Source organism: Martes martes (genome assembly GCF_963455335.1).
Source record: "Martes martes genome assembly, chromosome: 4".
Taxonomy (NCBI): Eukaryota; Metazoa; Chordata; class Mammalia; order Carnivora; family Mustelidae; genus Martes; species Martes martes.
In genome coordinates, this window is record NC_137891.1 from 29,163,013 (window position 1) to 29,177,092 (window position 14,080).

At 44.1% G+C, this 14,080-nt stretch overlaps 1 protein-coding gene across 1 annotated transcript in view; it reads right to left on the reverse strand.

The window, feature by feature from the left end:
• The window catches only part of TRHR (thyrotropin releasing hormone receptor), a gene marked incomplete at its 3' end in the record, with an annotated part of 35,916 nt that extends 22,544 nt beyond the window's left edge, over positions 1-13,372 (reverse strand). Inside the window, exon 1 of the mRNA XM_080802883.1 lies at positions 12,486-13,372. Within this exon, the coding sequence (XP_080659009.1) occupies positions 12,486-13,274 (789 nt within the window). The 5' untranslated portion in view covers positions 13,275-13,372. The remainder of the gene's footprint in view (positions 1-12,485) is intronic.
• Positions 13,373-14,080: the final 708 nt, after the last annotated feature.

Sequence of the window (14,080 nt, forward strand, 5' to 3'; positions counted from 1 at the left end):
CCCTTAGAAAATTGTCCAAATACCTCTGTATCCTAGCTGAAGTCTTCGTTTCCTGGTCCCCGCCTGTCCCATCGGTCTCAGCTTTTGTTGTCTAGTCTTAACGAGCTATGGGACCTTCTCCAGACTGATGGTGCTCTTTCTGGACTGCTGGGCTTCTCCAGTAGAGTTCTCCATGCATAAGCCATCTTCCTTCCCTTCTTCAACTGCAAAATTTCTACTAATTTGCAAGGTGCAGCTTCGGAGTCCTCTTCCAGAAAGCCTTTCTGATGTCCATCTGGCCTGAGCCATCTAGGTCAGTAGAACTATAACTACACCACTCTCAGCTTCTTCTGATAAATAACACTTAGTCCTTTATGGCTGTAAGTATCAGTTTACTTTCCTGTGTTTCCTATTAGACTGTGAACTTTTTGTGAGCAGGAGTTCTAACTTACTTATGTTTGTATCCTCGTACTTAACACTGTGCCTGATACATAGTAGGTTTTCAATTAAACCATAGACAAGTAGGTGCAAATTTGTCCTTACTGCTCTGTTTTCCCATTCTATATAATAACACCCTGGAAGGGACTGGAATTATTGAACAAAGATAATACCACCACTGTGTGCTACAGTTGGTTTATACAAAAGTATTGATTTGATTGCTCCTAATTGATTAATAGAGAAATAGCTGGAGATCCACCTAGCACTTCATAATCTCTAGTTTCTATCTCTCCTGTAAATTCACCCAGGATTGGAGCCTATTCCTATCTTTCTTTGTAGAGCAGAAAATATATCCATGCACATTTTTTTTTCTCCTGCTCTCCCCCAACCCTGACTTTCTACATGCTCATCTTTCAAAGGTTTGCCAAGTAGAATCAGTCACTAAGCCGAACTCCTGTCAGAGGAAACATGGCAGAGTATCAGTCCCAGCCATTGCTGGACGCTCCCGTTACTTGACTTTACAAACGATCTTTAAAAATTCATGGGGTGCTTGGCGTTTACCCTGCCTCTGTTCTCCCTCACCCTCACGATGGGGCCGCCTCTCTGAGCCACAGCCTCCTTCTCTAAGCTAAGAGCGGGTGGCTTGCAGAAAATCTGCTGAGTTCTCCCGGAGCCATAAATCCCGTTTAAAACTCAAAACGAGGAAGGCACAGGATGGAGAGGCACAGGATGTTTTACCTACTTGCAAATACTGGATAATTCTGCTCAGGCCAGCTATCCTAGGGGGACAGCCCAAAGTCACCAGGGCTGTCCACGAAAGGTTGCAGGATTCTCTCTTCCAAGATGATTTTATCTACTTTTACTGCAATGAAATAGGGCTGTCAGGTGTTTTGCATTATCCATTCTATTTTGCGCGCACACTAAGCCTTGTGTAATTTTCAGAGCGAATTTAATTTTTAGTTTAAGTTCTTCTCGTGCACCTCACACGCAGCTACGGAGAGCCGCGTTCGAGTCCGGTTGGCGAGGCCGTGACTTCCCAGTTTTAGAGAAATGCACTTACTCTTTTCACTGAAACTTCTCTCTCCCTGAACCTTCTCTCTCTCTCCTCAGCTTACACTTCCTTTTTTATTTTCCCTTCCACCTGGAGGGAAAGCAGCCACTAAGACTCCATCTTTGGCCCTCTGGCCGTGTTCCAAGAGGGGAAAATAGGTCTTTCTGTCTCCAGAAAAGACCCTGGTCCTCTTCCAGCCTCCGAATCAGAGATTCCTCCAGAGAGCAATTTTTGTCCACCTCTCCTTCCCTCTCTTTACATTTAGTCCTAATTACACCTTCTTTCCATTATCTTAATGATCCCCAAAGGCCCATATCTGATCTGATCCAGCTTACAATGTAAGTTTTTCCCAATGCTAAAGACTTAAAATCTACAATGTCCAAATCCTCTCCTTCACTTCAAGGTTTCTGACGGTGCTTTTGACATCTGTCCCTCCCAGTTTCCCTCAAAAATACACCCCTTGCGGGTCTCCTGGAGGGAACTGCGGGAGTCACACTGGACCCTCCTGTCTTCCTCATTCCTCACACCTGGTGTTTCCTCGTTACGTATCAGTGTGTCCCTAGCACCATGGTGGGCACTTGGACACAGAAACGAATGGGATGATGTCGCCGGGGCTGGGGGAGGCACGAGCCGGTGGGAGAGACACTGGAACGAAGTACTGCGGCAACAGGGCGAGCCGCACGATGTGGGAACAAAGTGCTGGTGAGGAGGGAGAAGCCCGACGCGGCGGCCAAGGGGGCTCGGGGAAGCCGGCGCTGAGCAGTGAGTCAGGACGCGCGGGTTGGAACAGGTCCAGGTCCAAGGGCGGCTGCAGGGCGCAGGCAGCTGGGAGCGTGTGCACCCTGGCTTGGACGCAGGGTAAGGTGGGGCCAGTTTAGGAAACTCTCCGTGGGACGGTGTGCTGGGGACAGAGAGAAGATGGGTTTGGGGAAACCAAAAAGTAAATGTAAAAGAGCTGGGACTTGGGTTTTTCGGACTCTAGAGCTCGTGCTCCCCTGCCTTCCAAAACATGTCCGGTGTCTGGGACCTCCTGATCCAGCTGCTGCCTGGGCTGGGGACTTTTCACAGATAGGCGTGGAAGCATCAAGGTGGGGAGAGCTTTACAGGTGGGAAAAATTACGCGAGCAATGTTGCAAAATGTACATGAGCCTGGTAGGTGTGGGGAAATGTGGTTTGACGTGCCTGACTCTACGGGGAAGGAATACAGACAGGTAAGCCCCTCTTCCTCTCTGCTAGGTGCTGTGCTTACTAAGGCTGCGACCTGTCCAGTCACCCCGGCCGAGGATCTGGGACTCCACTCAGGAACTTCTCTCTTCTTCATTGGTCAAATTACTCGTTAAATCCTACTGATTTTTCCTCCTAAATATTTCTCATACATGCCCCTTCCTACCCATCCCTGCTGTTACCCCCTAACTGAAGCCTTCTTGGCTTCTTGTCTGGAGAGCAAAAGCTTCATCTCCGTCTCCCTGGTTCTTGGCTGGCTCGGTTGTACAATTTTATGAGCAAAATTCCCAAGGTCAAGGCCTTTGGTGCTTCCCCAGTGCCACAGAATCAAGTTCAGACACCTTTGGATGACACACGGGGACTCTGTGGTCTCACCCTGGTTACATAAATGACTACTTCTGCTGGTCTGAAGGTTTTCTCATTCTTCATGTTGGGCTGGTGAAAGCCACTCATCGTTCCAGAGTAGAAGCGACTCTTACTCTGTTGGGGGCTTTAAGTACAATGTTTGCCCCTCCCTGTTGCCTCTTCTGCACACTGTATAGCCCAAACATTTTTTCATTTTTTTAAAAGATTTTATTTATTTGAGAGAGAGCAAGAGAGCAAGAGAGCTTGTATAAGTGGGAGGAGGGGCAGAGGGAGGAGAAGCAGACTCCCCACTGAAGAGGGAGCCTGATGTAGGCCTTGATCCCACGACCCCGAGGTCATGACCCAAGTGAAGGCAGACACTTAACCAACGGAGCCACGGAGGTGCCCTCTGATTGTTTTTAACAGCAATCTTTCATATTGCACTGAAAGACAGTGACTCTCACTGGTTTTCCAGAGCAACGCCTGGCTTGAAATTGGCACTCAATAAATGTTTATTGAATTAAAGAAATAATGGATAAACAAAGCCAAAAGGGTCAGAGGTTAGACAGTTTTAAAAGCGAGTCAGAGGAGATTGGGGATATTCGTTTTGAAAGAAGATGATGTGTGCAAATTGTTTTAGGAAAATGAATCACATAGGCGTACCCAGATCGATTTATTCTCATTTTTATACTTTTTTAAAGGATTTTATTTATTTATTTGAGGGAGGGTCAGAGGGAGAAACAGATTCCTTGCCAAGCAGGGAGCCTGATGCTGGACTCGATCCTGGGACTCCAGGATCATGACCTGAGCCAAAGGCAGTCACTTAACCAACTGAGCTACCCAGGCGCCCTCATTTTTATACTCCTGCTCACGTTGTTTTCCTTGTCTGAGTTGCTATCGCTCTGCCTCTCTCTCCATCCTGTCCAGTGCAGCTCTCTCATTGCAGACAGTATTTTAAAGGCTCATTGGAAAGCCAACAGGATTTTGTATAGAAAGTGAATTATTATTTGAGTCTGCCATATTTCTAAGTTAGCCTGTCCTGTCTGGGAGAAGGAAATCTCCATAAAAAGTCTTTCCTACTCACACAGTCACCGTTATATTGGGTAGTTGCTAGTTTGGCTACTTTGGCAAAAAAAGGGATTCAAAAGGGATACCTGGCCGGCTCAGTCAGTGGAGCATGGGACTCTTGATCTCGGGGTTGTGGGTTCAAGCCCCACATTAGGTGTGGAGATTACTTAAAATAAAATGAAATAAAATCTTTTTTTAAAAAAGGGATTAAAAGAGAGATTTAATAAAGGACAAGAGAATTTTATTTAAAATCAGACAAGTATATGTCATAAATCAATAACAGTATTTCCACAGAGCAAAATTATTGTATTGGAATTGACTGAGCCCCAAAGGAAGCAGGCACGTACTCTCTTATACCTTCATTCATTATATGTGTAAAATTCCCCCCTTCTGTCTCTCTCTCTCTCTCTCTCTCTCACACACACACACACAGGAACGTGCTGATAAATATTTAACCACTGGCTCCCCACAAAAAAGAGAAAGGTACTGAATTGTCATATTTGCTGATTTCCATAGATTACAAAACTCCACCATGGCCAATTGTAAGCAGTGTGACATCACTGAACACAGAGTTAGGAAGAGATGCTAACAACCCGCTCTTCCAAAGCCTGTGCTTTCTGGCTGCAACACACGACTGTGTGTACCCACTTTTGGAAGCCTGCTATGTGCTAGACACCATGCTGAGCTCACTGAGGACACAAGGCCCTGCTCTTAAGGATATTAATGGCGGTAGGGATATGATATGATACTTAAGGATTATGATACTTAAGGATTACTAACCTAGCAGTATATGCAAAGTATTATGGAAACATAGGTAGAATACCTAACATTCACAGTTATAGCTAGGCATTTAGTTATATAAGTCTGCCCAAGAAATTTGGGTACATGGGGCATCATCTGATCTGAGACTCAGAAGATCACTGTGAGTTGGCCAGATGAAGGGCATTCTGGCTGAGAGAACATAACAAGTTCAGAGAACTACAAATAATTCAGGATCACTGCAGCATGAAGTGTAAGTGAGGAGAGCCACAGGAGAGTAAGCTGAACACACAGGAAGGAGGCAAGATCCTATTTGCTAATGCTGAGATGTTTCAACTGTAGGCCTCAGGGAACCATACAAATCACTTGGATAACATATCTCTGGGAGAGGGAGCCCCTAGTGGACAATGTACAGAATGATTTGGGGAGATTGGAATTGGAGCCCAAGAGGCTGGTGAGGTATGTGCTAAATGAGAGCAGTGGAGAAGTGGGGCATGAGGCCCATGGTGGTGTGAGTGGGGTAAACAAACAGGACAGTTATGAGCTAGAATCACTAGCACTTGGCTATATAAGGTGGAAGGCACCTTAGAGAGACTCCCAGATTTTTGACTTGGGACTATCAGATAAGAAAGAGGAAAGTCAGGATTTACGAAGAAAAATAATGGGTTTAGTTTTAGACACATTGAGTTTGATGCGCTTATGTGATGTCCAAAAAGCTATGAAGTGTTTGCTAGAGCTCCATGCTAGAGACTCATAAGTGGGTCTGGGCACAGAGCAGGTGGATGACAAAGGGCGCCGCAGAAGCAAGAAGGGAGTCGGATGCAGCAGGCGTAGACATCCTTCACCGGACTGTTGGCCTTTCGTGGGCCTGCTGTGAGGAGACTAGACTGTTCTGTCCCTGAACCTGCCCCATCATCTCCCAGCCTCTCTTCTTTGGAGCTCTGCTTCCCCCTTCTCCCCGTGTCTTCTTGGTGCTGCTTTGACATGTTCTGTCGATCTTTACCAGCTCAACTCAACGCCAGGGGCTCCATGAAGCCTCCCTCTTCTCTCCCCCATTTTGCTTCTCCCTCCCGAAGCCGTGTCCTCTATCCAGAACACAGTGGGCGGCTCAGCATTATTTGTGCACTTCGCCAACGGTGAGCTCCTCGGAAGATGAAGAGTTCGTCTCTCCGTGTCCCTGCGGCCCCCACACTTACGGCAGTGCTAGGTGCTTTTTCGGGTTTGTGAGTGGACGTTTCATTAAATTGAGGAGGATTTTGAATATAAAATGCCTATTGCCCAATTTTGCTTAACGTTGACCTCACTCTAGCTTCATATCTCTCACCCTTCCCCCAGCTCATAAAGGAGCCTAAAGACAGGGAGCCAGTCTAGCCTTCCTCTTTCTGGAACCCGGGATATCTGCTCACTATTTGAAGAAGACACAAAAAGCTATGTAAAGAAATACGGTTTGTCATTTTCAAGGTTAGCTGATTTTTTTAAAAACATTTCTTAAAGATTTTTATTTCTTTATTTAATAGAGAGAGAGAGATCACAAGTAGGCAGAGAGGCAGGCAGAGAGAGAGGGGAAAGCAGGCTCACTGCTGAACAGAGAGTCCAATGTGGGGCTCGATCCCAGGACCCTGAGATCATGACCTGAGTCGAAGGCAGAGGCTTAACCTGCTGAGCCACCCAGGCACCCTTGGGTTAGCTGATTTTTTAAAAAAGCTTTATTTGTTTATTTGAGAGAGAGCTTGAGCAGGGGGAGGGGCAGAGGCAGATGGAGAGAATCTCATGCAGACTCCCTCCTGAGTGCGGAGCCAGACAAAAGGCTCGAACTCACAACCCTGAGGTTATGACCAAGAGCCCGATGCTTAGCTGACTGAGCCACCCAGGTGCACCTCAAGGTTAGCTGATTTTAAGGGGTGTGTGTGTGTGTGTGTGTGTGTGTGTATCCAAATTAAGAATGCTACAGGAGTACAGACTTCTCCTTTTTTGTAAGCACGTAGGAAAATGTATTTTTCTCTACTGGTGAAATTATGCCTCAAAGCTACAAATATAAAACTGGGAATAAACGATGTTCATCTAACCAAGGGACACAAGGCTCATAACTCCAGGGTTTTTTGCTGAGTCAGTTTATGAGTATGTACAGAGTCTTTCCTTACACAGGATGGGAAGGTGAACATGGGAAGCTGTTCTTTGACGATAAAGATAAGATCTCTCACTTACATTTTTTTTTCCATCTTAGTGACCTTTATTACTATGAAGGATACAGGTGAACCCAGACAAATGAAACAAAACCATTAGAAATGAAAAATGGATTTGTGAAAACAGTCCCAGTAAACTCGAGAGACCTCTGATTTAGGCTGATGCGGAAGAGTTTAGTATCATTAATTTGTCGGTAAGATGAACCATTGATGAAGCCCCCCATAGAACATAAGGGACTTTATCCTCCCATATCCCAGCCTACTGCCTGATAGTACACTGTTATGCCTCCGTTCCCTCCTGTCTCACAGGGTTTTCCTTGTTCAAGATTTCTTTGAAAAGCAAGTAGTGCTGGAGGCAGGAGTTGGAGGGAGGCAGGGGGAGAAGAGGAAAGACACATTTAAGCTCTTTCTTGATCTGGATTCTTCATTTTCCAGGAGCCTATCGCACCTGTGGAACATGCCTAGGGGGCTGGAGAGGGGGACGCGGATCAGTGAGAAGGACCGGCCAGAGGGAAGGGTAGTGGACGGGACAGACAGGAAGAGAGCAAACACGAATTTGGTCACAGGCATCTCATTGCATTTGAACAAAGAGTCTATGAGTAATTGTTATTCCCCTTTTATTGATGAGAAAATCAAGGCTAAGAGAAATGGATACAATCTTACCCATCTTCTTTTACCCTGCTATTTTCCTTGAGAATATTAATTTCAACATTTTATATAAAGGTGGGGTATAAATTTTACATATATATATGTAACTGTATATATATATACAACTGTAATATATATATATATAACTGTTATATATATATATAACTGTAATCATATTAAAAAGACCAAGTGAAACCATAAGAAAAAGAATATAAGCCCATGCTAATAAACTGTGGTTTGGGGAGGTGGGGTAAAGGAGGCCTTTTTTCTTATTGCTGGTTTTCTGTCGTTTTCCATAATACACATGATTGCTTTCATATTGTCATCAGCAGTAACAACAGCAACAGCAGCAAAGGCATGGGTTGCTTTAGAAAGGAAAGCGTCTTTTGTTTCTTGGGTGTGCTGTGTTCTTCTGGTAAGGTAGAAGGCTTGTAAGAAATTTCTGGAAACAAAGACTGGTATCTTAAAGGCTTCCCCAGTCAAATAAAACCTATAATGAAAAACTCGCCATAAACTCATGGAGTTTGTATTTGGACTGTGTTCCACAGTTCCCCCACCAGAGAAAAAAAGGAATGAAAGGGAGACTCGGTGCAAAAGTAAAACGGTAGTCTGCTCCGTACCCTGGGATCTGTGGAAAGCAAATATTTGCATTGACTGTGTGTATCCGTAGTATAGTCCATTACCAAGATTTTTTGTGCCTCCAAAATACCAAAGGACCCAATCAATTGCTTCGAAATAGACAGTCTATAATTTGGGTATTTTATGCACCCAACTCTCTGCATTGGAATGGACTAGGCCGACAGCTCTTCTGCAACTGTGTGAAGAGAGCTGAAATGGGACAAGTGGGCTCATTTACTCTGGGTCTCCTCGATATCAAAACAACCAATTATAAAGCCAAAGATTTAGTCAATCAGATAAATCCTTTATCACCACAGTTCCAAGCCACTGTTTTGAGTAATTTCCTTGATTCAATTTACCAAATATTTAGTCAGTTTCCTAAAATATAATTGAATCTCTGAATAATAGGGAAAGAAAAAGCTCTGATCTGGATTTTCTGCATGGGGGATAAAAGTTAAAAACAAACAAAAATGCTCATTTGTCCCTTACATATAAATGCTCTTTTATTTCCTTTTTTAAATGGAGTTCTCTTAGGCTATGCACATTTGACTTTAATAACTTGGTTGGGAAGACTTGTCCCAGAGAATATTTATTAAAATGTAAATTAAAATTGCCTGGAAGAAAAGAAAAATGCAGAGAAAATAGTGAAATAAAAGACCCTTGGTTTTGAAGATTTGAGAAAAGAACAATTTTAGAAGAGAAAAAGGCCAAGTGAAGCCACATTGATTTTGGACAAAACTGCTTGCCTTGCGTGGCTCTCACCGGCACTCACGAGGCAGGGCGCTTGTGTCTCCCAGGCTCCCAGCCCTGGAGCTGTGCTGTCTCAGCTGGTGTGTCTGTTACGTTCACCACTCACCCTTTCTTTCTTTCAAACATGTCTCTGGTTCACACCTTCCTTTAAGTCCTCCTGATAGAGAATCTTCCTATCTCATGCCTGAATCACCACCAACAATGTCCAAGGTGGCCCTTCTGTCTCCGGTCTCCTACCCTCCAAATCTGCCTCATCCCCATGTTGATCACCCCCCAAACCAGTTTGCTCACTACTTCCTGCTTACCACCTTGTTGTCAGCTGTCCCCACACCAAGTAAAAATTCCTTTCTCTGCCTGATGGTTGGGATCCTTCACAGCCCCTTCTCTGTCTCTACACACACACACACACACACACACACACACACTCCTAATTAATCCAATCTTTCTTTTTACTGCTCCCCCAAATACATCACTCATTGTAGTCAACCAAGTCACTCGACACCATAAAAATCCCACCCAAGGGCCCTTCCTTATTTCCTGTCCAAACCTGTAACATTCTCATCCCAGCCAGGTTCTGTCTGTGTAGCATTCTGTCCCTCTTACTCTTACTTTCCAAATTAGCTCCATACTTTCAGAGCCTTCTCAAATGCCCCCTCTTCCATGGAGCCTTCCCCGATCCCTTCAGCCCCACAATTTCCTTTCTCTTCTCTGAACACCTATCCCATCTGGAATCAAGACTGAATTTCACGACATATTACTTCAGTGCATTTCCATTGATTCATATACCAGCCCGAGTCTCTCAGGGAACGCGTTATTGGCATGTGTCACAGGGCGCTTCTTCAAAGGGCGGGGCTGACTGGCTCATTTAAGGACATTTGGCGCCCCTCCCTCTTGAATGCTGACAGCGATGCTATGGTGACAAACCCAAATGCTCCAAATACATTTCCAAATGCCTTAATTATTAAAAAGTCCCTTAGAGAAGTTACTATAACATATACACATCTGTTCAACAACTCATCTGTTTAAATGGTGACTGTATATAGTATTTTAAAGAATGAATCTGTATTTCTCTTACAGTTGCCAACACACTATACAACTGGGAAGGGAGCTAATTGTCAGGTGTCAGTCACCACTCCATTTCATAAGATGTCTCTCTGAGCCCTCCTAGTGACCCTGGATGCCGCTATTGATCTTCCTCTCTCAGATTAGGAAACTGAGGCTCACAGAGTTCTACCTGTTCAAGCTCATACTATTTGACTGGAACCCCCGCATGTAAGCCCAGGATTGTCTGGAGCCAAATCTTTTTCTTCTACCACCAACCTCTCTAAAGGCAGCCTATCTGTAACAGCTTTGAAACAGGAGCGTGAACATGTAACCTAATTACCAATTTAAAGCACATTATTAATGCTGATAGGTACTAATGACTATAATTGAGAGGAAGGACATTAGACCAGACCAACAATTTTTTTTAGAATTTATAACAAGAATATAAATTGGAGTCTAATGAACAAATTTACTCACTGACCTTCTTTGCTGCAGACATTAACCCATGTTTGATCTCTAACTGAGATGTATATATTCTTTACTTTCTTACTGTATTTGTTAATGTTTGTCTTGGCAGATGGTCAACAGCTCTCTCTAAATTTCCCTTAATCAAGTTTTGAGTAATGGATGCCCAAACGTGCCTTGTATTAGGTAGCACTGTTAGACCCAAAGTGATAGGAATCTAAGAGGTGGCAATGGTTCTCAGGTCTTCCCTGTCTAGTATTGAGATATCTTTAATAAAAAATGTTCTATTAAATCAGATCTTACAGTATCATTTAAAATGGTGTACATACTCCCTTTAAGTTATAGTTTCTCATTCATTTCATGCATATCTACAACACCCACATTCATTAGTAGCTCATTTCAGTGTGTGCCCATATGTCCAGTTAAGATTCTTTTTTTAAAATTTTATTTAATGATATATTTTCAACATTATAAATAAAATTTAGACATTTCTGGCACTCAGAAAAAAAAAAAAGAAGAGGAAATAGTATAAGAGCGCCTGGGTGGCTCAGTGGCATAAGCCTTTGCCTTCAGCTCAGGTCATGATCTCAGGGTCCTGGGATCGAGCCCCGCATCAGGCTCTCTGCTCAGCAGGGATCCTGCTTCCCCCTCTCTCTCTGCCTGCCTCTCTGCCTACTTGTGATCTCTGTCTGTCAAATAAATAAATAAATAAACAAAATAAAATTTTATTTAATTTTTTTTTCAGTGTTCCAAAATTCATTGTTTATGCACCATACCCAGTGCAGTTAAGATTCTTCATATAACAGCTAATCTAGAGTTCAGGAAGTAGTAACATGTATATAATCCACATGCATACTTTAAAAAAGTATGCTCAGTTTCTATCTATACACGCAAGAAGAGCTGTATTCCCTGCAGTGGAAAAAAAGAGAAAAAGCCAGTTTTGCTGATTTCAGGTTTTCTTTCTCAGCTATGAGACTAATTGTTTGCTATGTGTTTATTCTGTTTCGCAAAGAAGAAAAAGGAACTGGAAGCTAAGTCCATTAAAGAACTTGGGACAACTGTGTAAATATAGCTGAAAATGTATATGATATAGAAGTATTTTATTCCTATATTGTCTTATAAACTGTATCTACTGTAACAAAGTTATACTTTATCCACTAGTAAAACCACTGTCTAGCTGTAACCACATCCATATTTGGCCATCTAAAAGCCTAAAGGGATTTTCGGTTATGGTTGCCAGGAGAAACACATTTAAAAAAAATGTAACCATTCTTTGTGACAAAAGAATTGAGCTTGGTACTAGGCTTTTTACCAGAATACTTCCAGAGCAGAGCATATTTTCAGTTTCCTCATGCTGGGACACTTTGTAGAGAGCTGGGGAAGAGGGTGATAGACTTGTTCCCCACTAAAACTACTAAGTCCAGGACCGGGAACCCCTCTCAGTTATCTATCTCAGTGAACAGCTGTAGAATGGTAGAAAAGTTTCATTACGGCTCTGACTCATCTTTTCTCCAACTATCTTATCAAATCTTTGTCATGCCATAGAATACTTAAAGCTATCCAGCTGCTCCCCAGAGAAGACACAAATAGCGCACGTACTTCGAGAACGTTTCCCAGAGAGTCACACACATTTTAAAAGTGGATTTCTAGAGTTTCTGTTTATATTTCCTTGTATCATTCCAGCACCTACACTGAGACCTGCTGGTGTGCTATCACATTTTCCCCATCTATTTTTAGATCTTTGGTTACTTTAGAGATGGATTTAATATGTAAAGCAGAAGTTTACACTGTGAAACATTGGCATGATTGTGTTTTGGTTTTGCCAACAGCTAAGTAGGGCAAAGTTGATCCCATCCTGCAAGGAACTCTATCCCACATTTTCCCCCTGGACTTGGTGCCTCAGATTTGCTTACCTGCTTCCTTGAAGATACTGTGCTGTTGAAACATCTATTAGAGGTCTTTGCATTTAAATTCTTGTTCTGATGGGTTGAGTCATTTTTCCATGTCTTAGAGTTTTCTTTAGGATCTGAAGGAAGAGGATTTAAGAAGAGGATCCTAGCTATGAATCCATAGAGGACGGTGGCCAGTATCATCGGCACAACATAAAAGACACCGAAGTCCATTAGGTAAATAGGTGAGTAGTAATTCCTGGAGATCTTGTAGCCACAGGACACCACGATAGCATTTTTGTAGGTGCTAATATTGAGATCCAGCAAGAAGAACCAGAGCATACAGTAAATGGATGTGAAAGCCCAGACGAAGATGATAATCTTTTTGGCTCTGGAAAATGTGCAGAGAAACTGGGCTTTGATGGGGTGACAGATGGCTATATACCTCTCGATGGTAAAGGCTGTGATTGAACAAGAGGATGCGTTAATGCCCAAATACTGGAGATAAGTGATGCAGAGGCAGCCAACATAGCCGTAGACCCAGGAGCCATAGAGACTGTCTGTGATGTTGGGGAGGCCGGCAGCCACCAAGACCATGAGATCGGCCACTGCCAGACTCACCAGGTAGCAGTTCGTGGGCGTCCTCATGTGCTTGGTTCTCATGACCACCAGCACTACCATGATGTTGCCCACGATGCCCAGACCACAGATAACAAGCACAAGTAAGATGGTGACCACTTGGTACTCGAGGGCCACCACCGCTCTTGGCTGAAGCTGTGTTTGGTTCAGTTCACTCACTGTCTCGTTTTCCATCTTCACCAGCTTGATGTTTCTCGGAAGCACTTCTCAAAACATCCTCTTCCCAGTGGCCTGCCTTTATGTCCGTGCTTTCTCCCCCTGTGAAGAGTTACAGTCCAAATTCATTCACCGCCTCCCCGCCTCCCCGCTTCAAAGGGAGCCCGTCATGGACGGGGCAGCTCTCTCGTCCTCTGCTTTCACCTCCCGTGTTTCTCCAGTAACTGGGCTCACGTGTACTTCTGAAAACTCCTTAATGCAACTCTACCGGAGGCTGGAGGTACCGTTTTTGACCAGCTTAATAAGAGGCACCTGTTTCCTCTTAATGGTGAAAAACACGGAAGAGAAACAGAGGAAGCGCCCTACTTTGAGAGAGGGGCCCAGTAGGAAAAACGAAGTGATATCTGCTAGCTGAAAAATAAATACAGAAACCTCTCGGATGCTTGGGAAAAGCGGAAAGAAGAAAAAAGGATGGGGAGAGGGGCGGGGGGAGCGGAGATGCTCCATGATGAAGCTTGATAGGAATTTAGCGTTCGCCTCCTTTGCTCTCAGAGGGTGGGATCACCGGGCCACAAAACCACAAGTCTTTGAGCCCGCATTGCCCTCTGCCCCCTGCCCTACCTTCCCCAAAGAAACCAATTTCTTCTCTTACCTTTTCTTCAGTGGCGCTGCCTGCTCTTTCCCGGGTGGATGAAGCAGTAATAAGTGCAAGTTTCCAATCCCGCAGGAGGGTCTCGTCTACTTTGTGGACGGGGAGACCACTTAGCCCCGCAGCTCCTCTGAACCCTCGCGGCCCTTTGCAAGTGCTGGGGGACCGCACAGCC